Here is a 27,618-nt window from a genome sequence, read left to right as displayed (position 1 = left end):
TTGCAGGATTTATATTTTATATAATCAACAATTCAAAAACATTTCTGTACACAAGTATTATCACTGAAGAAAATAATATAAAATACAAAGAGAATTCTAAATAAAAATTTGCTGACCTAAAATTTAAGTATTAAATAATTAATCTTAAATGTTCTCGACCCTTCTGAAAACATTTCCTGGCAGTTTTGCTAGAAACTTGCAGTTTCTTACTAATGGCTCTTTACAAATCACATTCTGCTTCCCTGATTAACAACGACACACTTTAAATAGTATGTAGATTCACACGGATATTTAATCCTTTAATAGTTTATTTTATTAATCTTTTTTTTCCCAATTCACATGCTCAAAGGGGCAAAGAGAATTACTTTTGCTGAACATGTCTGAAGGGCATGATGTGAAGCCATTAGGGCAAGCTCTGATTTACTTAAACCAGAAAGTATGTTTTAAAGAGAAATTCTACACAATACGGTAAGAAGAAAAACAACATTAACCCAGTGATCACATTGTTAAAGACTCAACATTCATGGGGGAGGGGATGGTGGGTGGTGGGTGTGCAGACAGTAAATGCTTCTCAAACTGCACAATATGCTTTCTAATAATCCACTTCACCGTTAGCGTACCATCTTCTGTTTGACAGTATTCCAGATGTATTAACAAGTCCTAATTCTCAATTGTCATAATATTAATCCTAATCTTTTATCTGCATTTGTCTCAAGTTTTCTGCTTTGCTCTTGAAAACAGTTACTCTATAAATCTATTTAGGAACCTACTTTAAAGTACTGCCTCTCAATTTCTAACATTTGCTTTCAAATTGAAATTTCAGATGTACTATTTCTTGGCACTCCACAAAATGAATTTCAAGGTATGTTATGCATTACGTAACTGTTGATCGGCCCCAGTGTTAAGAATGAAACCTCACAGTGTCGAACGATCTAACATTTGAAGACAAATCATCACACATTGTACACATACAAAACAGATTAAAAACATGTGGCATGCAAGTAAACAATTGAATAACAAAGACATAATTTATGGTTTTTAAAACATGTACAATTAATAACACATCCTGACACGCAAGTTTCCAAAGTGCACATTTGAGGCAGGTTAAAAAATAAACGGTATTTTTTTTGTTTGTTTTTTAAACGTCCATTCCATCCATGGTGTGGTAATCCTCAAACCTTTCAGCTCTGCACGTCACAGCATATTGGTTCTTATTCCTATAAGCTAAATGTAGAGACCGCACGTGAAAGTGTCAACTGAAACGTGAAAACACAAGAGCCAAGAGCAGTACACTCCAACAAAACCCAGTTTCACATTTCGTCCCTTTTTAATAAGTTCTCTCCCTTTTATCTTGAATACTCTCCCTTTCAACAAGAGTTCTCTCCCTTCCATCAAACATCTTTGACACCAAAAGTTCTCTTCCATCAAAGAGTTGTCACCCTTCTATGAGTACCCATCTGGTTCTTCAACTTGCACATCTCTCCCATTAATGAAGAGTTCTCTCTCTTTAAAAATATGTTAAAAATTTAAATAAGTCATTTTGTACAGACTTCTTAGTTCAAACATCGTTCTGTTACTGTAATCACTGGATATAAACATGACACTGACAAAAAAGTGTGTGGTCGATAAATTAAACTTCTTTTTTTTCTTCTTCGTTACTACCACACGGAATAAAGTTTGTATTGCGTGGATAGTGGGAGATGCAGTAATATATATTATATAACACATCCTACACGTAGCCCACTCTCAAGCAGTGTTCCCCGACGCGGTGGCTCCTTGCGCCTGTGACCCATCCCCGGCCTGGTTCGGGGATTGGCTATTGTCAGCAACCTGGCCTATAGTCGCGGCCGTCTCACTTCCTGGGGGGCGGGCGTGCGGCGGTATAAGTATTGAGTTTAAAGATGGCTGAATCACCATCTCTGGAAAAAACAAAAACAAAATGCATTAGTTAATCTTTAGTATTGAGTAGTATTGGGTTTCAAGATGGCTGAACTACCATCTCTGAAAAAACAAGCATTTGTGAGAGTACTGCTAAAGCAATACATGCCCCCTACCGAACTCAAATGTTTTTCTTATCTCCTAAATTCAGGGGCCATACTTCTGTGAAAAGTGGGTAAATTACCATAAATGTTAAACTTGATCAGTAACAGTACATGATAAAGGTATATGCAAAATTTCATATCAATATCTGCAGGCTTTGCAAAACAAGTCTGGAAAACTAATTTTTATATCTCCTAAGTTCAAGGGCCATAACTCCATCAAAAATAGGTAAATTGCCATGGAAGTCAAACTTGATCTGTAACAGTACGTGATAAAGCTATAGACAACATTTCAGCTCAATATCTCAAGGCTTTGAGAAAAATTATTCCCAACGACAAATTTTCACATCGCCTAAGTTCAAGGGCCACAACTCCGTAATAAATGGGAAAATCGCTATGAAAGTCAAACTTGGATCTGTAACAGTACATGACAAAGCTATACACAAAATGTCAGGTTAATATCTCAAAGACTCTAAAAACATCTGTAAAATTATGTGGGACAAACAGACGGACAGACAGATAGGACGGAGATGAAATCTATAGTCCTCTGGTTGGACCAGTAGGGAACTAAAAAGAGAAGAATTGTCATTAGTATTGAGTAGTATTGAATTTAAAGATGACTGAATCACCCGATGAACTAAAAGAAATAACAAGACAATCCTTAATTAGTTTTGCATGACCGATGCAGGATTTTGAAAATTGCAAGAGCAATAGTTTCATCGTAAGTATAGTTTCCGTAACCCATTTTTCGTTTGCACTTTGAATTTATGATATCACATACACAGAGCTGCCAACCCCTAGCCACAAGTGAAAGTAGCATTCATGACAAGCTGAGCGTAGCAAATGATATTTGAGGGTTGCATGGCCGAATGTCATAAACAGCAGCAAAAGAGAACACCAAATAACTACGTCATAATAACAACAAAAGACTGGGTCATGCTATTTTTAGCATAGATAACGCTTGTCGTCAGTTAAGGGATACGGACATGCCCGAAATGTAACGAATGTTGTCAGATAAGTCAGGCGATTTGAACAGGATTAAGAACAGTTCTTTGAAGGTTTTATAGTATGCGACACTGGGGTCGACCTACAGTAAAACTACATGTCTGTTATTGAATTACTGTTGTTCTTAATCCGCAAATTATACTTTTATATGTTGGAATAATAACCAAAAAAAGCCACAGAAATGAGGAATTCAGTTTTTAGTTACTGTATTCCAAGATTACGTTAAATTTTTAGTATAATTGCCAGAAATCGCCCGCTTTTCAACTGTACTCTGTAAACCTATAATTTATGATAAAGATGAAATGTATACGCTTGCCAAATAAAACATAATTCTTTAGTAGAAACTTTGGCCAAATACACTAATCATCCAGTTATATTTATCTGTTGCAAAAGTTATTACTGGTTTTCATTAGCGTATCATACTGGATTTTTTTCAACTGAGCCTACCAATTTGGGCATGAGCATAGCAGCGAAGCAAACGTCGATTAAGCGTAACAAACTATGCCCAAAGTGTAGCAGTTGGCAGCTCTGTGTACATGGTCATGATGGGTTACTAGATGGGAAAGTTTAGAGGCCTGAAATGGGTTACCTGAATTTGTTTTTGTGTGACCCAGAAATGATTTACGCCAATGTTCAATTCTCAGAGGCCTGCGATGCACAAACAAAACAATAATTTCTCAATTTTCAAAAATAATAAATAAAATAAAAAACCCATTTTACCATGAGAAGAGAAGTTAAACAAGGGCGGTAACTCCCGTCCATTGGGCAGCCGCGTGCTGGGTTCTCTCAGCTCGTTGAAGAAGGAATGAGCGCACGCCTGTAGTGGTGAGATTCGCGCTGACGGCGTGTACTCCAGGAGTTTGCTCACCACCTGAATCGCTTCCGCCGGCGTCCGAGGTCGGAAAACCTTCAGAAAGAAAAGATAGAGAGGCGAACTCACAAATTATCACGCAACTGTCTGACCAAGACTCTCGTCAACACCATGACATCTCAGCTAAATGTCTGGAGTTTGTCTGTTTTGTTGAACGACACCACTAGAGTACACTAATTTGTTAATCATCTTCTATTGGTTTTCAAACATATATATATTTATATATACTAGGTGGCAATAAAAACGCAATCTCGGAAATGATCATGGTTTATTTTATTATGCGAGATCCCACAAAAATGAAACTGATACCACCAGTGAGACCAACCACTGGCCCATCTGACTGGCACTGTCAGCCGCCAACAGTGAATCGCACATAACGTCTCTGGCGATGTCAACGTCATGGGGGTCAGTATTTCGTGTGACCTCCATGTGCTGCGATGCACGCCTGCAGCCTCCTAGGCATGGACATGCACAGGCGCCTCACCACACATCGTGGAATGGCTGCCCAGTGATGCTGCAATGCCTGCTGCAGCTCAGCGAAGTTCTGTGGTGGATTCGGTTGGTTTTGAACACGACGTCCCAGCTCGTCCCACATGTGCTCTATTGGGTTCATGTCCGGGGAAACTGCTGGCCAGTCCAACACAGTGACATGGTGGGCACGAAGAAACGCCTGTGTACGCCTGGCAGTGTGCGGCCGAGCGTTGTCTTGCTGGAAGACGAGCCTGTTTCCGCCATGCCGTCTCATCAATGGGAGGAGGACCGGCCGCAGGATGTTGTCGACGTAGTGTTGCGCATTAAGGTTTCCCTGTACCACCACGAGTTCGGACCGGAAGTCAGCATTGATGGCGCCCCAAACAATGACTCCCCCCCCCCCCCCCCCCCCCCCTAGCGGTCCCTCTCCAGAACACAGGCCTGCGCGACACGTTCTCCACGACGGCGGTAAATGCAACGACATCTGTCCGTGACACTCACGTTAAATCTCGATTCATCCGAGAAGATGACATCTCGCCATCTCCTGGGTCGCAAATGCCCACCATTCCTGGCCCATAAGTCTTGCTTGACGATGTCTGTGCAGGAGGATAAGGCCACGGTAGGGTCGGTGGCAATGCAGTCGTGCTGCGGCAAGACGTCTCCGGACAGTTCGGGCGCTGATGAGTCGTCCCCTGGTTCCCACTTCAGTCCTGGCAGTGCTTGCGGCTGTCAAAAACCGATTGCACAGGTGCCGCAACCGTATGTTCCAGTCCTGTCTATTGGTCGTTACGCGTAGTGTGCCCGAACGACGGCGGTCATTGACGGTCCCTGTCGTCTGATATCGGTTGAGGAGCCGATTAATGGTTGACAGGTGCACGTGGAACCGTTGTGCTACCCGCAATTGCGAGTTTCTGGCATTCAACAAGCCAATGGCTTGATTCCGATCGGCGTTGTTCAACCGAGGCATCGTGTAGGAGTGAGATACTCATTGCCACCCGCGTGTTCCGAGTGTGCCCGGGTATCAGGAAATGCACGTGCAAAGTGTTATTTCGCCAAGTGGTTGCGTGTGCGCGATTTACCGGATAATGTGTTTTTAGCGTTGTTCCCCTTATGTTGGGAACAGGCCAGAAGTCGACCTTTACATGCTGCTGAAATAATGTGTACCACTGTACCATGTACATTGACGAATAGCGTCAACGAAGTCCAACCGGAACGTATATTATTTTGACAAAAGGAAATTGCGTTATTAATGTCGGCTAGTATATATATATATATATTTTTTTTTTTAATGACACCACTAGAGCACACTGATTTATTAATCATCGTCTATTGGATGTCGAACGTTTGGTAATTTTGACAGCGTCAGAGAGGAAACCCACTACATTTTTCCATTAGTAGCAAGGGAACTTTTATATCTTTTATATCCCAGACAGGATAGCACATACCACAGCCATTGATATATATCACTCGTGGTGCACTGGCTGGAACGAGAAATAGCCCAATGTGCTCACCAATTTGGGTCAATCCCAAACCGACTGTGCATCAAGCGAGCTCTTTACCACTGGGCTGTCCCGCCATAAAATTCTTGAGATACAAGAGAAGAAACTCAAACAGGCATCAAAATAAATATGTCATTCACATTTATCAATACATTCACAAGCATCTACACATCAGGTCAACTATGCAGACGTTACCACAAAATACAGATATGGGTACAGCTGGGTAGAGTTTTGATTAGGACGTACATTTTAAAATGAAATGTGGAAATGTTTTATTAGGACTTTATTCCGACCTGACACTTACTTTTGTCCATGGGTGAGCCTTGATTTGTGGGAATTTGAACTCGGAATAGTTGGGGTTCATTTCTCGGATCTGTTCGCGCGTGGGCGTCCCGAGAACCTTGATGATCTCCACAAGCTGGTCAACACCGCTGTCCCCCGGGAATATCGGCTGACCGAGGAGCAGCTCGGCCAAAACACAACCAGCTGACCACACATCTGCAGTGAAAACAAAACTCATGGATAAAGATAAACAGAATGAATAATGAATGAATAAATGAATACCCCATCACACACACACACAGAGAGAGAGAGAGAGAGAGAGAGAGAGAGAGAGAGAGAGAGAGAGAGAGAGAGAGAGAGAGAGAGAGAGAGAGAGAGAGAGAGAGAGAGAGAGAGAGAGAGAGAGAGAGAGAATGGCTACTGGCTGTCAAATCTGCTACATTTTTCCACTGGCAGTAAGGGATCTTTTATATGCATTTTTCCAAACAGGACAACATATACCACGGTCTTTGATATACCAGTAGTGGAGCATTGGTTGAGATGGGAAGAAAACTAATAGGTCTATGAATAAGGATTGAACAAAAAAAAATAGTTTTATTCAACCTCACCATAGCCTTTCTGCCAGAAAATAATTTTGACGGTATGTAATAAAAACAAAATGGATCATAAGTGCCCCAACGTGGTGGCTATGGGTTTGAAATTGGACACATCCATTCATCTGCTTTAACAATTTTAAACTGTGGTTCTTTTACTATCATCTAACTAATAATATACAAATATATATCCATTAATTTCCCAGAGTTTTGGGCACACAATTTTACATTCCATACCCTCTGGCAGAACCCCTGCCACCTGCTTATTGAACAGTACTGAAATATTACGTTTATCGTAAAAGAAAAGAATGCATCGATTTGCCCATCTTGGCATACATTTGTTCACTGGTTATTATTATACATACATGAGTAACATGACAACAACTTTAACTGTTTCTCAATAAAACAAATTTTGTTTGTTTATTTTGTTTAATGACACCACTAGAACACATTGATTAATTAATCATCGGCTATTGGATGTCAAACATTTGGCAACTCTGTGTCTTAGTGGAAACTCGCAACATTTTTCCATTAGTAGTAAGAATCTTTGTATGCAGTTTCCCACAGACACGAAAGCAAATACCACGGCCTTTGACCAGTTGTGGTGCACCGATTAGAACAAGAAACCCAATCAACTGAATGGATCCACCGAGGTGGTTCGATCCTGCGACCCAAGCACCTCAGATAAACTAAACTGACGGAGCTAAATTCCCCCCCCCCCCCCCCCCCCCCGAAAGAGAAAAGAATGCATTGTTTTGCACATCTCAGCATACATTAGTTCAGTGGCTACTATCCAACATACATGAGTAATATAACGTAACGTTAACTGTTTTTGCGTAAAGGCTCACACTCACCTATCTGACATGTGTAGTCTGTAGCACCAAATATAAGTTCTGGAGCTCGGTAATATCGTGAACAGATGTACGAAACATTCGGTTCCCCTCGCACTAATACTTTTGCACTGCAATAAAAAATAAAATAAAATTATTACCAACAAAGTTTCTAATAAATGTCTATATACATAGGTTAGAAGGGCTTTTATTTCTTTTCTTTTTAATTCGTAATTAAAATAAATTCAAAATGTTTATTCCATATCGCCCCAAGATAAAAGATGCAACGTTCGTTCTTTTGGTTTTTATATTTGCAAAACTAAAAACTGTTTTCATCTATGTATGGCATTATACACACTCCATCAACCTCATTTTGAAAAAATAAAATAAAAATTGGATGCAAATGTAACATTTATATCATAATGATCTAAAGAAAGAAAGAAGAAAAAGAAGAAAAAATGTATATAACGCACCTTCCAAAATCACATAGTTTAAGTACTCCGGTTTCAGGATCCAAAAGTAAATTCTGCGGCTTTATGTCTCTGTGGCAGACACCCTGTGCGTGAATGTAGGCCAAGCTGCGGAACAACTGGTACATATACAACTGAAAACAAGGAGCAAATCAATCAAACACAGAAAGCAAGTTTGTTTTCTTTCATGTATTAAAGTTAATGCATAAAATTATTAAAATGCAATTATTAAACCAGACCATCTGTAAACTGGAAATCACTAAAAACCGGACAGAACCTTTTTTAAAAACCAGGAAAGAACTTATCCTCTCTAAACCGGATCCCTCTTTAACCAGACATTTGTCTTGGTCCCAAGGGTGTCCGGTTTAGAGGGGTTTCACTGTATTAAATTTAATGCATAAAATTATTGAAAAGCAAATGTGACAATGTCCCTTTAAGACGACTATTAAAGCGGGTCGAGTCTCACCTTTATGTATAACATTGGAATCGTCTGCTTTGACTTGCTGTAGTGTCGTGCCACTCTGTACACCGTTTCTGGAACATACTCCAGTACGAGGTTGAGGAAAACTTCGTCTTTCTGTCAACATAAACAAACCTTGTTGTAACAGCGAGCAGCATTTACATATTATAATTATTATCCAAGATGGCTTACGCAAAAACGCAAATTTCTTTATGCAGCTTCCAATGCACTGAATTAATGGGGTTGTTTGCTAGACATCTTTCATTTAAATTTAACATTTGCATGATATAAAATATATTATAGTCTTAAAATGTTCATTATTTGCCATAAATAGCATATTTTGGAACCCATATTTGTTAATCATGAATAAAAATTATCTAATAAACATTGTGATTTAAAATTTAGAGAGGGAAACAAATTACAAATATATATTTTTTTAAACATAAATTTGCTAAAAGACAAACATTACTTAAAAGACTGAGTCTGCAGAGTGAAAATGTTTCATAAGACTGAACCACTCTGATGTTAGAAAAAGTTAAGGTTTGTTTTGTTTAACAACACCACTAGAGCACATTGATTTATTCATCATCAGATATTGGTTGTCCAGACTTTGTTACTTTTGACATTTAGTTTTAGAGAGGAAACCCACTACATTTTTCTATTAGTAGCAAGGGATCTTTCATATGCACCATCCATATGGGACTGCACACAGGGCTCGACCTTAGCGGTATCACGGGGTGTTTTGACCATTGAAATAAATGTATAAATTAACGAATATTTTCAATGTTAAAAATATTAATCTTTCTTACAAATTAATTTTAATGAAATCTCTCTGATCGTTTGCTATCGCTTTGCGCGATAACCTCGCTAAAAATGACATCTGATCGTGTCACGTTATAACACAAACACATGTGGCAATCCCCTATCTGGGATAATTGGCTTTCGGCATTTACAAGTTTATTGTCATCAATAAAAAACGCTATTGTTTTGGAATAAAGGCAAGTTTTGTTAAGATTCTTCAAAATTGCACCTATTGAACATAGTTGCAGCCATTTTAAGTATTAAAATATGCAATATTGATCTGAAGATCATACGATTAGCAGACAGCTGAGTTCTACTCGTGACAACCGTATGAAGTGTTTCAATAATATTTTGTAAGCCTTCATTACAAGATTAGGCCTAAAATAAATAATAATAATAAGAATAATAAATACTTTGTGTATTTCTGGAATCGTACCAAACAAGTTGGTTTGTCCATTTGCTCACGATTTACAAAAACCCACCCTAAAACGTTTAAATAAAAATAAATTATTTTTCTTTTTTCTCTTTTCTTTTATAGAACTTTGTGGGGCTACCAATTTTTACTAAGGTCTACTAGATTTTATAACCTGGTAGCCCGGTGGGCTACCAATGAAAAAACGTAAGGTCAAGGCCTGGCACATACTACGGCCTTTAATATACCAGTTGTAGTGCCCTGGCTGGAACGAGAAATAATGATGTTAAAAATGCAACACTTGGAATTGAGAAAATGGCCACCACAAAAAACATATTCAGTGAAAAAACAAACAAACCATAACAAACAAAATCAAGTCTCCAAAGCATTTTCCACAGCAGTTTCGCAGTTAATGTGTAAGAGTAAATGCTGCAGAAAAATGTATCTAAAAAATAAGTTTTTAATCTCAAAATTCTTAAATAAAATTAAAATATATAATTTACATACATGTACACATTTGTTACATTTATCAAAATTCTCAATCTCAAAACTGTAAATTAAAAATTCTTAAATAAACATATAATTTACATATACATTTGTTAGTTGTGTCGAAACTACAAATATTTGCCTGTTTGTTTCAACACTCAACTAATTTTCAGTTGATATATTGTACTGGTAGTAATCATACAGTACTTCCTAGAAATATTAATGTTACCTACAAAGTATATAGACTTTTTACAGAGACGAAACATACACAGTGGTAAAGGTGAATAGATGTAAGGAATGAGAAAGAAAAGAGTAATTTCTGTAAACGAGTACAGGTAGATGTATACTGTATATGGCTGCTGTGATCAAAATACATATAACATCTTTGAAAATCTCTCCACTTGTAGAAATATTCAAACAAGTTAATAAACTGTATAGCTACACTCGGTTCTGTTCTGACAGAAGTTACGAGGATTTCCGATTACCCAATATCAGTGTGGCCATCTAAGTCATAATGACGTCATTTTGTATACTTTAATTTCGATAGTCGCGTTAATGATTTAAATAAATAATTAAACAAATCCACACATTGCCTAAACTATACCAATGTTCAGGCACATAGTAATATATTGATGTAGTTTGCCGCAATTATTAAAGGAATACTAAAGCAAGGCTTTTGGACTGGTATGCACATTCAACGATACATAATGCACATTATTGCTTAATATCAACAAGTATAATCGTAAAGTTAATTAATAAAATGGTTAAATGTGACGGCTATTATATATAACGGGTGCAGTCATTTTGTACCATCCCAGTGAATATGCCTGCTGGCGAGCTGGTGGTTACGCAATACCTAACGTGTCACGTCAGGAATTAGTCTTCGAACTGAAGAAACAAAACATACGGAAGCATCGCAATGTTCTGTAATAATATCCATCCCAGTAACACAGCAACGTATATACATGTATGTGGTAAAACTCTTTATTAAGTAGACTTTCCCATCAAAAATCACAAAACTGACCAATTACGTAGTCTCAAAGAAAAGAAAATTATCACTTGGGTATCATGAGTGGTCGTTTTTGCTCGAATGTATCCTACCAATAGGCCTAATAATATGCATAACTGATTCCATGCGTCCAGATCACTTAGGACGTGGTGATGATGAAGTAATGGAATAAACATGCGTCTGGAATGCGTCTTTAAACTGGGACGGTTTCATTATCACATGTGGTGATGAGTAGGCGTCCAAGTCTGCTTTCCATACGTTTAGGTACGCATCTTAACGCGACCCCTTATATGGACTCATGGGTTTTGAGAATGGACTCATGGAAATGAGCCAATTCAGGAGCAAATGAGCCCACTGGAAAAAATGGACTTCTGGGAAAAAATCCTTAATGCTACACCCGAGACCCTGGGCTGTCCGTGTTTTAGTATCAGACCCTGGGCTGTCCGAGTTTTAGTATCAGACCCTGGGCTGTCCGTGTTTTAGTATCAGACCCTGGGCTGTCCGTGTTTTAGTACCAGCCCCTGGGCTGTCCGTCTTTTAATATCAAGACCCTGGGCTGTCCGAGTTTTAGTATCAGACCCTGGGCTGTCCATGTTTTAGTATCAGACACTGGGCTGTCCATGTTTTAGTATCAGACACTGGGCTGTTAGGCCCTGGGCTGTCCGTGTTTTAGTACCAGCCCCTGGGTTGTCCGAGTTTTAGTATCAGACCCTGGGTTGTCCGAGTTTTAGTATCAGACACCGGGCTGTCCATGTTTTAGTATCAGACACTGTGCTGTTAGGCCCTGGGCTGTCCGTGTTTTAGTATCAGACCCAGGGCTGTCCGTGTTTTAGTATCAGACCCAGGGCTGTCCGTGTTTTAGTATCAGACCCAGGGCTGTCCGTGTTTTAGTATCAGACCCAGGGCTGTCCGTGTTTTAGTATCAGACCCAGGGCTGTCCGTGTTTTAGTATCAGATCCTGGGATGTCTGTCTTTTAGTATCAGACCTGTCTAGCTAAATTTCTCTAACTGGGAGCAGATAAATATTTCAGCAGTCATTTCAATGTAAACATTAGTGAAGAATGCCATTATTGTTCTAGGGCAACATGCCTATATGTATTTCACAACACAGCATACAGTCATGCCTGTGCTAAGCAAACCCCTAAGGAAGGAAGGAATGTTTAATGATGCACTCAACACATTTTATTTACAGTTATATGGCATTGGACATATGGTTATGAACCACATATATATAGATGCACAATCCCACAGACAGGATAGTACATACCACAACCTAAATTGTTACACCAGTTGTGGAGCACAGGTTGGAACGAGAAATAGCCCAATGGGCCGACCGATGCGAATCGATCCTAGATCAATCACGCATTAGGTGAGCACCCCTAAGGAAATGTCAAATGTAATCAAAACAAACAGCAAAATTTTAAGACCTGAATTCTGCCTTCAAAACATTTTGCAGCCCCTTCCTCCACCACCCAATACTCCCACCATATAGATGATCACATGGACAGGCTTGACTGTATCTAAACCACAACACAGACATGAGACGCACGACAAAGTGTGCACAGAACATAAAAGCTTATTGAAATTCGATCTTACTGGCCACTCCACTTTAGATCTGTCAGAAGATCTAGTTTGTTTTGTTTAACAACACCACTAGAGTATATCAATTAATTAATCATTGACTACTGGCAGGGTTTTATTTCTAAAATGGTGGGGAATGGTGCCAATTATCAGTCTAGAAACAGATGATAGAACCCTGACTGGATGTCAAACATTTGATAATTCTGACATGTAGTGTTGAGAGGAAACCTGCTACATTTTTTCATTAGTAGCAAGCGATCTTTTATATGCCCTTTCCAACAGACAAGACAGTACATACCTTTGATATACCAGTTGTTGGGCACTGGTTGGGATGTGGTGAAAAACCCAATTCGAGAATGGGTCCACCAAGGGGATTTGATCCTATAACCCAAGCACAAGGATCATCTAGAAAGTAATAACACTGGCTGACGTCAGATCTATTGATGGTGACCCAAGGCCGAGTGGTAGTAAGATCGGGCTCCAATGGGACGGATACTGCACCTATTAGCTACACGTACACCTCCACCAATGAATCATGCAGAAAAAATCTAATTTATCGCGACACACCTTCCCTACCTTTTCGCCAGCTGAGTAAAAGAAATACTTCAGCTTCACTATATTTTGATGTTCTAGTTTCCGCATGATTTGCAGCTCTCGATTCTGAAATAAAAAAGTAACACATTAGATACAAGAATTCTGAGAGTACTTCTAAAGTAATACATATATGTCCCTTACCAGCCCCAACAAATGTTCTTACCTCCTACGTTCAAGGAAAAATATATGATAAAGCTATACATAGAATTTCAACTCAATATCTTGAGGACTTCCAAACTAAATATCTGGTAAACAAATGTTCATGTCTAATAAGTTCAAGGAAAATAACTGTCAAAAATGAGTAAATCACCATGAAATTCAAAAATTTATCTGGAACCATATATGATAAAACTATACACAAAATGCCAGCTCAATATCTTGAGGTATTCCAAACTAATTGTCTGGAAAACAAATGTTCATATCTCCTAAGTTCAAGGGCAATAAGTCTGTAAAAATGTGTGAAACTTGATCTGTAACGGAGCTCTTTTTGAGGCATTGTGGGGGAAAAAATGTCCATAAAACGTAAGTGTGACAGGCGTACATACGGACGGACAGACAGACCAGTAGGGGACTAAATAAACAAGAATTCTGTGAATTACATTCATAAATGTCTCGCCTGTCATAAACGAATTCACTGTCACCCACAGCTGCTGATTGATGGTCATCTCAATGCATGTTAAATGCTTAATAAACTTCATATTTTTGGTAATATACATGGAGGTGAGCATTCATACATGTAACTATAAACCAAGTTTCATTGACGTAGGACTGACAGTTTGTGAAAAATAGAGATAAACGCAAAATTCCTTTAATAAATTTTATATTTTTGTTAACATACATTGAGGTGACAATTCATAGATTTAACTTTAAAACAAGTTTCAATGATGAAAGACCGATAGCTTGTGAAAAACAGAGCTAATGCAAAACTTTAACATTGAGCTAAAAGCAAAATTTAGACCCCATTGTCAAAAAAGTAATACCTAAATGAGTAAATATTTTAATTAGCAACAACAACTTTTATTAGCAGTCCATGAAATACATCATATCACCATGGACATTACTCACCCAATTGGTCCTTGTGTTGAAAATTTACACACAAAAAGATATTTTGCTTGCCACATTACCGTAATTCACTTACAGTGAAGAATAGTAACATTATTTAAACATTTGGTCACAGGTACATTTTCATTTATGACAGACTCAAACTGATCTACATAGTAATTTTGACATGTATAGATAAAAAATTTATTTACAGGCCTGGGTCCCATTTTATGAAGCGATCTTAATGCTGAGATCACCTTGAATGCACAACTATCTAATGCACTTAAGATTATCTTGGTGCTATACGATCGCTTCGTGAAACTGAGTCCTGGTCTGATTAATGAAATTATTGTTCTTTACTAGAAAGACGACAGTTTTGTAGCATGGGTATCATGATGATACATTTATAGTGGCAGAGAAATTTAGGTAACCCATTTCCTTTTTACATATTCTGTCATGTCCATGTAACTAATGTCCTAAATTTAATGTCCCAGGGAAGGGGCCCATGTTCGGACCCACAAAATGCTTGGATAAAGCCCTGTGCTTGTACCAAAATTGTTTATACAGATTAATTTCCATGAGTGATGCGCGAACAAAGCAATGTTTGTCGCAATACTGAACAGATGTCATATGATGTCACCTTAAATCGCTTGTCCTGAAGAACTTTCTTAATTGCCACATGCTCGGAGGTTTCCACAAGCCGAGCTTGGTACACGACCCCAAACGACCCATTGCCAATGACCTTGGCATCTGTATAGCTCACTTCCTGTGGCTTGTCGGGTCCCGTCCCAGATGTGGCGAGGACTGTCGTAACCTTACTACCATCTTTACCTGAAACAAAACAGAAGACGATTAACATCTCATTTCAATGATAACATTTTATTCCAAGTGTTTGTCTTAAAAGCATAGATCCAGGCCTTCTAGAATATGGTGGCCCGATGCCCGATACAACCCTATGTCCTACGATCATACAAAAACAAAAGAAACATCTACAAGTCACTTCTTTCGATTTGCTATCACATGCAATATTTCACTAACAAATAGTTGGCCACCAGCAATCTCTGACCCATCCATGACATCAATATACCTACTGATATAACTTTATTTAAGGTTATAAAGTGTAAACATTGGAAAAACTAAAGTTCATTGTTTTGCCGCCATTTAGTTTTTTTACACTGAAATCCAAAGATTTGTTACTCTAATACTAATAATATGCAAAACGGTAACCAGTCTTTTATTAGTTTTAAAGGTTGCACGTCACTATTTACAAATACTTTAAATGTGTATTTTTTTAGCTATACATGTGTAAATTATTAATTTAATTTATAAAATACGACATAAAGTGCAAAAAAGTTTTTTTTAAAAGCTTATAAACACAGTATCATGAAATAGATAAATTTAACAAAGTACCCAAATTGCAAAATTTCGAATATGGTGTGTGTGTGTTGGAGAGAGGGGGGAGGGGGGGGGGAGAGTAAGCCTTAAACTGCAATACATGTACACTTTATGCTAATAAAGGTTCTTAATTGTTTCTTTTCTCTTTCTGTTTTTTGTGGGGGTGGGTGGGGGGGTAAGTTCCCATTCATAAGTAAATGAATAATGCTGTTAATTGTAATATCTCGGTAACATGGATTATTTTTTATAACTTAGGTGGTTTTAGTGGAAACAATTATTTTAAAATTTTAATAGGTACGGCAACTTTATTCTAAAGTGATGAAAATTATTTGCATATGTTTCTAAACAAATCATAAAGCATGCCCAATGAGCCAATCTGTTGTGTAAATTGACAAATTGATTAAACATGATCTCGGTATGAAAAATGGACATTAAAAAGTTAATTATTTTAATTTACTGTTTTTGTTTTGTTTTATCAACAGTTAAAATTGGGCAAGTGAATTTTTCACCATGGCCAGTGAATTTTCAAGAACCCCTGATAGATCTATTTTTAAAAATGAATTTCAGGTAATTAAATGTCTTGCCTGTATCTACCATAAACGTATTCAGTGTCACTGACAGTTGCATCCATCGATGCATGTTAAACATTAAAAAAATTAAACAATATTTAAAAGTTTAAACTATAATTAATTAAAAATATATTTGCAAACTGTCAGCAACAAACATTCTTCACTATCACCATGTTATCAGTGAGTATTATGTTTTGACCAACGTTGTTACCGACTGCACATAAAAAGAGAACATTTTTGTTGTTCCAAAAACACTTCCTTTTTAAACATGTACCAGTATGTGTCAAACCAAAGTTGAATTGCTGATTAAAACCCTAGAAGAAACACTTTAGATTGATCCTGGTATGATCAGGATTTTATTATCAGGCTCCTACATGTTACATTGTATAACCGATGAGATTGGGAAAATTAGCATGATTCATTTACAACTGAGACGTTTTTAAAAGGCCATTGCACACGTACATGTGTATGATGCAATACACCATTATTAAATTTATTTATTTGAACAAATATAAATTATAATTACAAAAATATTTACACATCTACATGTGTAATTGGGAATTTTCAATGCCACTTGCAAGGAACATTTTGTTTTCAAAATCTTGAAAATTGATTAGCAACTACTGTTTAATATTTTAAAACTGTGTAGCGATCTCTAAAATTTGTGTAGCGAATCATGACACGGACGGGGCTCATGTCCAGTACCGCAGAATGCCTCGATAAATAAACATCTGATGAACTACATGTATGTACATTGTATACTAGAGCTGCAACGATTCAGTGTTTCACATACGTTTACAGGCTATTGGCGATACATAATTAATTTTTCGGTACCCAAACAACCGAATATATTAGTGTTTTTTTGTTGTTGTTTTTTATCTTTATTATTAATATTATTATTATTAATATATAATTTAAAAAGAACAGTTTGTAAAGCAGTCGACTATCCATTACCCAACACTCACGATGGCCAAATTACAGGGCTAGCTCCGTCACTCGTCAAATTCGCCACTTGCAAATTTTAAACACAACTGGCGAATTTTATTTTCATTAGGTGAAAACATTTCATGTAATAATTAGTGTCTTGTTGAAAAATAACTCTGGGTTTTGCCTTTTTAAAAGATAATTTGGCGAAATGCTTTGCTCACCCAGAGCTAGCCCTGAATTACATCAGTCAATTAAGCAATGTTTTCGATAACAAAATTAGGCTCTTCTTGTGATAACAATGACGTACAAATAACAAATTGTAAAAATGTGGGAGTTTTTGTTTGTTTTTGTGTGCTTAAATCTTTTTTTAAGTTGAGGGTTTGTTGGGGGGGGGGGGGGGGGGGGGGGGTGGTGGTTGGGGGGCTGGCTGTTACAGAGGGTAAAATTACATACCCTAAAATCTTTGAATGTATCAAAGCACATGAATAGCAGTGTTAAATTTTTTAAACATTTCAAATCCATAACCACCTACGTTACCTAGTAAAGACACTTATTGTCCTCTTTGTCTGTGTATTACATAACCTCCAATTACTTTCTGGAATGACTATGTAAAAGCTACATGTTTTACGCGTAGCACCATCTGTAAGACCTACTGATGTCCACGATACTCGGCGTCACGCAAGAGAATATTGATTAAAGTTTGCTCCATTAAACGCCCGCTTTCTCTAGGCAGTGGTCTTGTTTTATCTGATCGTGTTAGCTGACACCACAGCCAAAAGTCAGAAAACTGTTCTTCAGAAAACAACCCTCCACTTACATTTAGGAAGTCTGTTAAAGCATCTAGGTACAGTTAAAGTTTTGTTTAACGACATCACTAGAGCATATTGATTTATTAATCATCAGCTACAAGATGTCAAACATTTGATAATCTTTGGCATATTGTCTTAAAACAGGAGACCTGATACATTTTTCCATTAGTATCATCCGACAGGCAGAACAACACATACCACGGCCTTTGATATTCCAGTTGACGTGCACTGGCTGAACAAGAAATGGCCCAATGGGTCCACCGATGGCGATCGATGCTAGACCGACCGCGAATTAGTTGAGAGCTTTACCACTGGTCTATGTCCCTTTCCTCACATACGTACAGAGAACATCTTGTTGAGTATCGCATACAAGCTCTATACATACCTGTAGAAGATTCAGAGATTGCTACACAGTTCAAAAATGTTAAATAATAGTTGGTTATCAATTTAAAGATTACATGTACATAATTAAATTGGCAAGACTTGCAAGAAATTATTTTCAAGTGCATTATATAATGAAATAACACAAATTTAACAATGCACCTACATAAAATTAAAACAAAATTGATTCCCATTTTATTAGTAATTTGGGGCTTAGAGTATTATACTATAAGCCTTTTAAACTGTGATACCATTTTTGTCGCCAGCTACAATAGTTCAGTTTACTTAAAACTTTTTTGCCAACGCTCTGAACAAAAACCATTAATGACAGTTTAATCGTCCACTATCAGTACCTAGTAGAAATATGATAACTATATATAAACCTGCCTTAATGGTGGTACATGTATGCAGCGGCTGTCGGCGGTTTCTAGAGAGAGGGGCACTGTTCAGACAGGGCACTTGTACTGTATTGTCTGACCTATTTCATGCACCCTTTATTTTTAGGCAAAGTTCTGAACTACGTCTGTACATAAAACGCTCCTTTAAATGAGCTGCTACTAAAATAAAACCACAAACTATTTGTACTTAATAATTTAATAAAGATATCCATTCTCCCTTAATTTCAAACAATAAATAAATGTTGATTGTGTGGCTTTCAGTTTCATTTCACACAAATGGGCCAGTTTGGTTAACAAAACACGTTGACAAACCCCACTATTTTCCCGAAAATATGAACAAGAACTTTGTAATGCATTGTTTGCAATCTTGCATTAGTTACCAATTTAAAAAATAATAATACATGATAACATTTTATTTATTCCAGTTATTTATGGGGGGCTGGGGGGTCTGAAGTGTAAGATTAAGATGGAATCCCAAAAGATCTACATGTACATGCAGATTACCTCACTGTTACCATTCTGGTTTTCTTTCCTTTAAATTTCTTTTTGTAATAAATCGCCCAAATCAATGCCTGTTTTACAAATACCATAGAAACCCTGTATTCATAATTCTTACATAAAAACACAAGAAGAAAATTTAACTGCTCCAAACAAAACCATGTGACATCACACGAGATTGGTTCTCTCAACGTCGGAAGACAGCGAGCAGCGCTGTGACACAAAGACAGCCTTTGCCGCAAGCTGTCCAATTAGGACCGAGCTTGGCAGTGATTATTTAAAGGCGGTGACAAAAGTCTGAAGAAAATCACTGAAGAATGGAACCGCCCCGAGATACAAAACTTCACAGCCGACGAATTAATTGCCCCAACTGTTACTGTTAGAGAGAGCCAATACTGGCAGTGTGCAACAGAATGTATTCTAGAACCCACAGGGAAAACTCATTTTGAAGAAAGAAAGAAAGAATTCTTTGTATTATAGACAGGAAAAAGGCATTTACAGTTACTTGTACCTGTATAGGAAGAACAGGGCTTGTCAGCATAATTATACTATAGGGAACAGGCATATATGTCATTGGTCTGCGTTGGTCAACTACTAAGGTTTCCCTCCAAAATGAAAGGTAATGGACAGAGGGCAGGGAAGAGACATATCAAACTACATTGTTGGAGGGGATATTTTACTTTAAATACCTGTATTTGCAAATCAAATTTAAAGAAAATAAAAATTGTTTTTCAAATGTAAATTCAGAGTGGTAATTCTATTACCGAACTGTCTAATTCTGTTACCGGCATTCAATGTTGTACAACAAAATTATGAAAAGATAATTTGTAATATAATTTCTATTTTGTTAATCACAAGTCATTAGGTCATCATTTCATCATGAAGATAAATAATTCTTTCATCATACTTCAGAGTTTGTTGATGTGTTGCGGTGCCCGTAAAAATGGTGTCATTTTTGCGTAATTCTGTTACCAAACTTTAATTAAGTACTTATGCACTACACCTTGCAGTAGGGAGTCTCACTTCTGTCCATAACAAACACTAATGCAGTACTATAGTATCACATAGTTATATCATTATGATAATTTTTCTTATGTGGACTAGCTGAGTTTAATGTAAGAAATATCTCTCCAACTCGTAATTCTGTTACCGTGGAATTGCCCTACCAATAAATTTTAATTCTTGGTGTGCCCACTTAGATTATTGTTGCCATGTGGTGTAACCATGGCACAACTAAGAGAATATAAAAAAAATTAATATATGGTAGCACTGTAGGAGGGCAATATTAAAATTAAGCTTCAAAAGGTAATTGACGCAACGAGGTCATGCTATAAGTTCAAGTTTTTATTCATAAAAATCTATTCCAAATTTATTAATTTGTGTTGTTTGGGAATTACCATTATGATCTTAGAAATAAAATGCCTTATTTACCTTTATCATATTCATCCAATTTTAATGACATTTTTTAAAAACGATTTCAATGCAATTTGGGCTCTATTCTTAGGTCTCACTACTGTCTACACAGATGTCATCTGCCATTCAAACCCATGTTAAATTGCCCAACTTCAAACGAAGATTGCCAATAAAACGGGTTCTCGTTGGCACTAACAACATACACCATTGCGAACATACATTATATAAGTATTTATTTTCACTCCAAAATTGACCACATTTCCATCTATGTTTTTTGCTATATGACTGCATCTGGCTGTAGTACTGGTCCGAACAGGTGGTACATTAACCGATTCACTCCGGCTGTCTCTTGCACTATACACACATGTCCCAAAAGGTCGATGCACAATATTACAAAATAACATGGGCAAAATACAGCCAGAAGGCATAAACATACATATTGTTTTAATTCTTCACCATTTCCTAGAAGTGAATATGTGAACCATAACGTGTCACAATTAGGAACTATAGTGGACCGTGATCAATCAACTCTCACCCGGAAGTGATCTGTGTAGTGAGACCTTAGGAGGAAATAGCACAAATTAAAGATGGCCGCCATGGTCACATGACACAGTTTTGAATTAAAACCTGAGTATTTTATGGTTTATTGACTATTAACAACTAATTCTATGTGAAAAATAAAGGCATAACAGGGAGAAAAAATTTCATTCTAGAGGTATAATTTTTCGTGGAATTGCCCTATATACATTAATTTCTGATCAATATAAAATACATGTATGCTATGTATACATTGTAAATTTATAGTAAGTAAATGTTATCATAAAAAACAATATAATAATGATGTATAAAATCATGTTTTGAATAGAGCGCACACAAATATATATATATAATTTTTACCCACAGTGACATCATGAGCACATGTATGTAAATGCAATGTGCAGCAAAACTGAGTGCTGTGACTGGCCAAAACTTCATACTACAGAGTGTTTCTGCCAGAAATAAATTTGTGGGTATGGCACTATGGAATTGAATACAACCACGTTCAACAGGGGTATGGGGGGGCCTCCCCGGAAAGAAAATGGGTTAAGTTTCAGGTTAGAGTTAAGAATATCATACAGTAATGATAAGCGTAATTAATTTTGTCAAGAAGTTAACATAAAAAATAAAATCTGCCAAAAAATTTGGGTATGGCACCATACCCGTTTTACCCTTTGGCAGAAACCCTGCTACATCATCGAAATTTCCAGCAGAGTTCAAGTTATACCATGACAGAAAATTTATGTGATACATGTACCTTTTTTTAAATTTAAAAAATAAACCACTGTACACAAATTAAAAAATGGTACATTGAACCATGACAAACATTGAATTAGCAGTGTTTCTGCCAGAAAGACATTTTTGGGTATGGCGCTATAGAATTGAATGCAACCAGTCAACAGGGGGGTATGGGGGACCTCCCCAAAAAGAAAATGGGTTACGTTTAGGATTAGGGTTAAGAAATCATACAGTAATGATAAGAGTAATTAATTTTATCAAAAGTTTAACTTTAAAACAATTCAATTTGGGTATGGCACCATACTTGTTTTACCCTCTAGCAGAAACCCAGATCAGAGGTAGATGTTTAAGGATTCTGACAGAACTATTTAAACATAACATTAAAAGTGATAGAAATAAGAAGAATTTCTGACTAGTACACCGGACAAATACATGTCCGCCAATATTTTCACTTGTCTGAATAGATTTTCACTTGTAGGGACAAACAGACAAGTGCTTATTTCAAACACTGCTCAGTGTTCTCGCTGCTCCATTTAAGCGGCGCTGCCCACCCTGATATTGAATTTTGCCGCCTTCCTTTCACGTTCTACTGCCCTCCTTTATTTTTCTGCGCCCCTCTTTATTTTCCCCGCACCTTACTCTATTTTACAGCATCTATCTCCACTATTTCAAAATATACACTTTTTGCCACACAAAAATAATCATCATTCTACACACAGGACATCAAAGGAAACAATTATTTAAGCTGCATTGTGTGTACGAAAAAGCAACTGATGAAAAACTTCAGTAGCTTACGACAGTTACCGTAACATCAGGGGTCGAATTTTACACTTTCCTCAAATAGTAAATTTCGAAACGGAATAGTAAAACAATTCTTCCAATATTCCGTCATGAAAGTGAAAATACAGCATGGAATACCGAAAATCGCCTGAGACTATTCCGCTTATGCTTTTTCTTCAGCTACATATTTTGCAGAACAAATCCTCGTGCTACTAAGACCTTTCTCATGCACTTACTGGTACAAAATAAACGTCTTTTTGATCGAGACTAATGTTTGGAGTGAGTTCGTTTGTAATTCCAGCTAGTACGCAGTAATGCATAGACTAGTATATAAACAACTGTTCATTACGCAATGTTGTACAGGGCGACGTAGCACAGTCAGGAAACCAGTGGTACATTAATAATTGAAGAGATAGTACATTTTTAGACGGAATAGTGTTTTTTAAAATTCACTATTCCTTTGGGATAGTGGTAAAAAAATTACATTTCAACCCCTGAACATAATTTAACAACCTCTATTTTGTCCCATACCTGTATCCATTTGTATGTTAGATACATGCAATAAAAGTTATATTTTACAGGCCTGCGCAAATTAAAAATTTGCATACCCGGAAAAGGGGTTATGCCAAAAGATTTCGCATAACCTATTTTGGTTTGCATAACCTGGGTTTTTTCTTTATAATTAAAAATATATATATATACTTAATTTTGAGAAACAAGAGAGTGGCAATGTTAAGTAAAAAGTATATGTATACAAATGTTTAAGAGATTTAAAAATAATAATAATGATTAGAACTATTGTAATAAATTACCAAAACATAGTGAATGTCAGGCTTGACCTATTATATAAAACACATCATGTGTGCATAACTATGTGTGAATGAATAAGAAGCAAGGCAATTGCTTACCATTAATTTTATAATATTAGTCTTTTATGTGTATATAATGTCATGACATTCAGTCATGAGTGGGGAGACTCACTGTCATTATCACTGACACTGTCACTATCTGATTCGGAATTACAGTTAATAATAGTCACTGTGACTCTGGTTTAGCCTGGTTGCTGATCCAGTTTTAGATTGTAATGACCATCAAAATATTTCCATTTTTCATTGGTTAAATTCGGCTATAACACCTTCTAACAACCAATGGGAATGCACCTACTTCGCAAGATATTTATACAAACTCGACTGGCTATGTTACGCGCTACGAAAAAGCACTGCGCCAGGAACAAGTCTAATGTTTGTACTCACGATAAAAATATGTTGGTACGTTGCCAGGATTAATCATTCAGTAAATTTTACACGAACGGTAAATCGGTTATGCCAAATAAAATGACATAACCGATGCACAAACAAAATGGTCGTTCGTGCAATTTGTGCATGGCTGTTTTATTTGAACAATGAAAATATTTGTTATCGACTCGACAATCTCCGACTGAAAAACACTTATTTATTTTCATTGGTTAAATTCGGCTATAACACCTTCTAACAACCAATGGGAATGCACTTCGCAAGATATTTATACAAACTCGACTGGCTATGTTACGCGCTACGAAAAAGCACTGCGCCAGGAACAAGTCTAATGTTTGTACTCATAAAAATATGTTGGTACGTTGCCAGGATTAATCATTCAGTAAATTTTACACGAACGGTAAATCGGTTATGCCAAATAAAATGACATAACCGATGAACAAACAAAATGGTCGTTCATGCAATTTGTGCATGGCTGTTTTATTTGAACAATGAAAATATCTGTTATCGACTCGACAATCTCCGACTGAAAAACACTTATTTGGCGCCAAATGTTTCACATGATCAGACCGGTTATTCTGTCTTTTGTGTCCACTAACTAGCATGTGATATTTTGTCCTCAATTGCAGATTTAATTGGTCGTAACTAATGAATTTTACTTTCTGTCATGTCTGTCATTCTGTTTATTCAGCAATTCTTTATAAAATATTATAAACTTTTAATTTTTGGGGGGGATATCACCGCTTAAAAAAATAACGGAAGTAGTTGTGTTTATAATTAAAATAATTTATCTTGGATTCCAAATAATATATACACTGCCTTTCCAAAAACAAAACTACTTTTTATCAAAGCGATCGATTCATATTCGATGAAGATGGAAATAAAATCAATATATTTTTCTTAAACCCACATCAGTGCTCTACAAAGCAAGTTCAAATTTATTCTTCCCTGACCAGTAAAGTACATTTGTGTATAATATTTTAGTTGCCAGCCACTTATTTAGTAACCAGCTAATATATACAGGCATGTACGCGGGGTGTGTGTGTGTGCGTGTGAGTGAGTGGGAAGGGTGCATACGCACCCCCCCATAGTCCATCCGTGGATGTGTAAAAATGCATCTCCTGCATTCTAGATTTAAAAACATTGCCATAATTGTTATTATGACCGCATTCGAATGAACTCGTGAATGGGTAATTCCTAGTTGTTAAATAGTAATTACAAGTTACTGTTTGTGTCTGTTACTGTTAGTATCATTATCAAATTCCGTACCTAATAATTGTATTAAACAAAATTAAGCGAATTACTATTTCAATGGCACTGCTAAGATATGCATTTAAATTGCAGTAGTCATTAAAAGTTAAATAAAAGCATTGTGATAATAATTACCAGGCTTCAACATGTTACTAGTAGTTACCAATCGTTTCAACGTGTTACTAGTAGTTACCAATCGGCTACCTTACTTTTGGTTTAAATAATATTTATTTTCGTCACATACTGCCTTGTAAATAGTTGTGTCTTTAAAGCCATCTAAGTTGAGTCATGAAAATATAAACATGTTTTCATCCTCCACTGGTGAACATGACTTCCGACGTGATTAAAACAACATTCACGACTGGAGACATCGTTATCGTGGAGGGACCCGTTATCACGATAAGCACGAGACGATTGGAGCGCAGCATAACACATATACAAGTCGACATTTAAAATAATTAACATTTGAGTTTGAAACAGACAAGTAAAGACACACAGTGACTCAACAATCTCATTTTAATACATAAATAAAACCTGGCTCTAACTGGGACAGGACCGACTTGGTCCAAAACTGAACTGGGGCCAAATTATTTCCAAACGCTTGAAATTCAACTTAAGGGAAATAACATCATAATGAAGTATTACCTCTCTTATAACATGACCGTTATTCATAGTCCGATTAACTTGTCTCAAACTTTTATTTTTCCAACAAACTACCGATAGAAAATGTGTGTTATGGAAGATAAATTGCTACTGGTCCACTGTGTTTTCCGATGTCCAGTTTTGTTTATAAATTAAAGTAAAATTATTGGACAGTCGCCAACTGGCGAATGTGATTTTATTTTTTAGACGCCAGGGAATGTTTTTAGTCGCCATGGCGAGTATTTTACTCGCATTGTAGAGCACTGACATTAGGGGATCACTTTACAAACATCTGTATTGTTTTACATATCTTCAAATCTTTATTAAAATAATATTAGAACTTTTATCGGTTCTGTAAAACCAGAATTGCCCATGAATGCCACATCGACAACTGTCACAACATGAGTCGGCTTGATTCGTATCAACTTTTTTGTACCAAATATTGAGAGGCAAAATAATGAGTATGTCTTTCCACAAAATCGACCAACCAATACACAACAATATATGGTAACCAAGCTTTCCTTTTTCTTTTTTTTTTGCTTTTCGGTCGGTGTATTTTTTTTTTGGGGGGGGGGGGTAAGGGCGTGGTGCCACACGGCCTCCCTCCTTTAATTTCCACCCAGTGCGAATACTGTTGCTTAATACAGAAATTTTTTTTAATTCTGTCTCATAATCTTGGCCTTTCAACCCAAAATTATAGATTCACTAAAACATGAAATATCACTAAATTTACAGCCTGGGGGGTGTGTATCACACGGCTACCAAATCTGGAGTTAGGGGTGGGGCATATCAGACAATAAATACCATCTTTGCTTTCCAAAAACAAGCAAAGAAGAAAAAAAAAAACATAATAGAAAACATTCTCTTTCAAAAAGAATATTATTAATGTATATGTACATTAACTGTGATGTAAATTACACTGCAATATATTGCCAATAATGAATACCGTGTGTATTCACATGATTAGTGACATCCCAATTGGCCATTATAAATAATAAAGCAAAGCACAGATGCTAAGAACTGTATGACTGCATAAATAACAACTGATTGAGAAGCTGACTGAAATTATGGGATAACCAACAATAATTATCAACTTATCAACGTATAAACAGTCAATTGTGCGGAATCAGCTGGGCACATGAAACAGAAATTGATTGGAGCCGCCATCTTTTGTCATGGCTGACCCCAGTATGCAGTAACTTACTGACTGTCTTCATTCCACCAAAACTCGCAGACTGTCCAGCTTTTCCACCTTCGGCAAATGATGTCGTCCTTGGTCGCCCGCTCATTATATACAACAACTAAAATAGCAAGTCCGAATGTCCACGGGTGGCTAAATGAAGTTCACAGCATTAAGTCTGTTACATTTCAGAGTATTAAAACAAAATTATCACTCTTGACATTCAGTCTAAAGAAACACATTCTCGTAACCAACGACACTTGAAAACACATTTAGTAGCCATTTGGAAATTCGATAGCCTTATGATCATTTATAACTGCCGTCGGATCTTTGAATTTGATGAGAAAATGTCAATTTTATCTACTATTTGTTCTGTGTTTGTCGTTTCTGGTTTCTCGCAATC

The 27,618-nt window shown here is 36.9% G+C and overlaps 1 protein-coding gene across 2 annotated transcripts; it reads right to left on the bottom strand.

The window, feature by feature from the left end:
* Positions 1–27,618, bottom strand: LOC121385789 (glycogen synthase kinase-3 beta-like). Of its 2 annotated transcripts, none has more exons than XM_041516575.1 (9): positions 27,240–27,618; positions 15,085–15,275; positions 13,377–13,469; positions 8,527–8,637; positions 8,064–8,194; positions 7,615–7,721; positions 6,190–6,383; positions 3,765–3,951; positions 1–1,919 (listed from the first exon to the last, which is right to left on the bottom strand). In XM_041516575.1, the coding sequence occupies exons 1-9, from the start codon at positions 27,322–27,324 to the stop codon at positions 1,747–1,749; spliced, it is 1,272 nt and encodes a 423-aa protein (XP_041372509.1). In that variant the 5' UTR covers positions 27,325–27,618; the 3' UTR covers positions 1–1,746. The 2 variants fall into 2 exon arrangements, with proteins under 2 accessions (XP_041372509.1, XP_041372510.1); XM_041516576.1 differs by having other exon boundaries at positions 13,386–13,469.

This window comes from Gigantopelta aegis, chromosome 12 (genome assembly GCF_016097555.1).
Source record: "Gigantopelta aegis isolate Gae_Host chromosome 12, Gae_host_genome, whole genome shotgun sequence".
Lineage (NCBI taxonomy): Eukaryota > Metazoa > Mollusca > Gastropoda > Neomphalida > Peltospiridae > Gigantopelta > Gigantopelta aegis.
This window is presented reverse-complemented; position numbering and strand designations above follow the sequence as displayed.